Source organism: Orycteropus afer, unplaced genomic scaffold, assembly GCF_000298275.1.
Source record: "Orycteropus afer afer isolate SDZICR_OR568_19922 unplaced genomic scaffold, OryAfe1.0 scaffold00713, whole genome shotgun sequence".
Classification (NCBI taxonomy): Eukaryota; Metazoa; Chordata; class Mammalia; order Tubulidentata; family Orycteropodidae; genus Orycteropus; species Orycteropus afer.
This window is the reverse complement of record NW_006922300.1, coordinates 1,037,656-1,039,151: the sequence shown is the minus strand read 5'-3', so window position 1 is coordinate 1,039,151 and position 1,496 is coordinate 1,037,656. Positions and strand designations below refer to the sequence as shown.

At 59.7% G+C, this 1,496-nt stretch overlaps 1 protein-coding gene across 1 annotated transcript; it reads right to left on the bottom strand.

The window, feature by feature from the left end:
* Positions 1 to 19: 19 nt before the first annotated feature.
* On the bottom strand, positions 20 to 1,195 carry LOC103211265 (paraneoplastic antigen Ma6E-like; the record flags this gene model as incomplete). The annotated part of the gene is made up of 1 exon (XM_007957205.2): positions 20 to 1,195. A coding segment is annotated over exon 1 (1,176 nt), but the record flags the coding sequence as incomplete, so codon positions are not given.
* Positions 1,196 to 1,496: the final 301 nt, after the last annotated feature.

Below are 1,496 nucleotides of genomic sequence, written 5' to 3'. Positions count from 1 at the left end.
CAGACTGCAGCAGACTGGCCTGGGCAGCCTCCCATGCCTCAGTATCCTGAACTAGCTTCAGCAGCCCCAGGAAGCCCGGAGGCCGCTCCTCCATGTACATCCTCCTCAGCTTCCTGCCCAGAGTGGGATTGCAGTTAGCCTGCAACAACACCTGCCGGGCACGCACCTGGTCTGCCATGGCCGGGTGGATCACCCCATTCTCCATGGCCACCTGCAGCAGGCCTTCCTGGCGCATCACAAAGGCAAATAGGCTCTCCCTGGGCTGCTGAGCACAGGTGAGGAATTTAAACCATGAGGTCGTGCTCGTATCTGGGGCCCCAAACACTTGCATCAGGGTGACCAAGCAGTCCTGTGCAGTGAGGTTGGGGTCTTCTGCCAGGAGGTTACACAAGAGGTCCAGGGCCGGACCACTCAGACACTCCACCAGCCTCCTCCTCTTCTCCCTCTCTGACACATGGCGCCACAGGCACAGCATGTCATAGACATGGTTCACCCACCAGTCAAAAGGCTGTTCCCCAGGGCCTGGCTCTTCCTGCCCAGAAAAGGGTCTCAGCTCCTGGTAGGCCAAGGTCTCCAGCAAGGGCTGCAGGACGTACCTCCACTGCTGCACCCAGGCTTCAGGTTTGTCGGTGCCTCCTGGCTCATCCAGGGCTGCTGCCACACCTAGTGCTCCTGCCACATCCTCATACCCTGCCTCTCCTGTGGCTCCAGCCCCACCTGCAGCCCCTGTCTCCCCTGTGGCTTCTGCCACACCTGCAGCTCCTGCCACCTTCTCAACTCCTGCCACACCTGGGTCTCCCACATCACCTGCAGCTCCTTCATCACCTGAAACTCCTGCTGTTCCCACCACACCTGCCACTTCTTGCCCGTGGTGTTGTATGGGGAGAGAGGCTCCCCCCTGTAACTCGGCATGAGGAACCTGGGGCAAGGAGATCACTCTCCAGGGCCCCTCTCTGCCTGGTATCTGTTGGGGGATCAAGCTGTGGTCTAAGCTGTCAGCAAATTCGACCAAGGCAACCTTCTTCCCCAGCTCCTTTCTGAAGACCTTGCCCAGCACTCGGTATCTGCCCAGGGGCCTCAGGGCAGTCCACACGGCCTCCTCGAATTCATCCTCCTTGCAGTCGTCCGGGATGCCCACAAGGAGCAGGGAGTGCTGCTCGTTCACGCCCATCCACCTGCACCAGTCCCGCAGCATTGCCAGTGTCATGACTGTAGACCTGGTGGGGGGTAAACGGATAGGAGGAGTGGAGGAGGGTTGCAGTGCCTGTAGTCGCTGGATGGAGAGGAGAAAGGGACATTGGGTACCACACACCCCACCCTACCACCCACGCCCAGGTCTTGGAGCCCACCTGTCACAGATGCACCAAGGCCTCAATGCACTCTCACTGCTGGGATTGGCACCTCCCTCCCATAGCTGGAAGCCTGCATGTCCTCCTCCCTTATTCTGCTTGCTTAGTCTCTCTCTCTGTGTGTGTGTGTGTGTGTGTGTGTTCAGG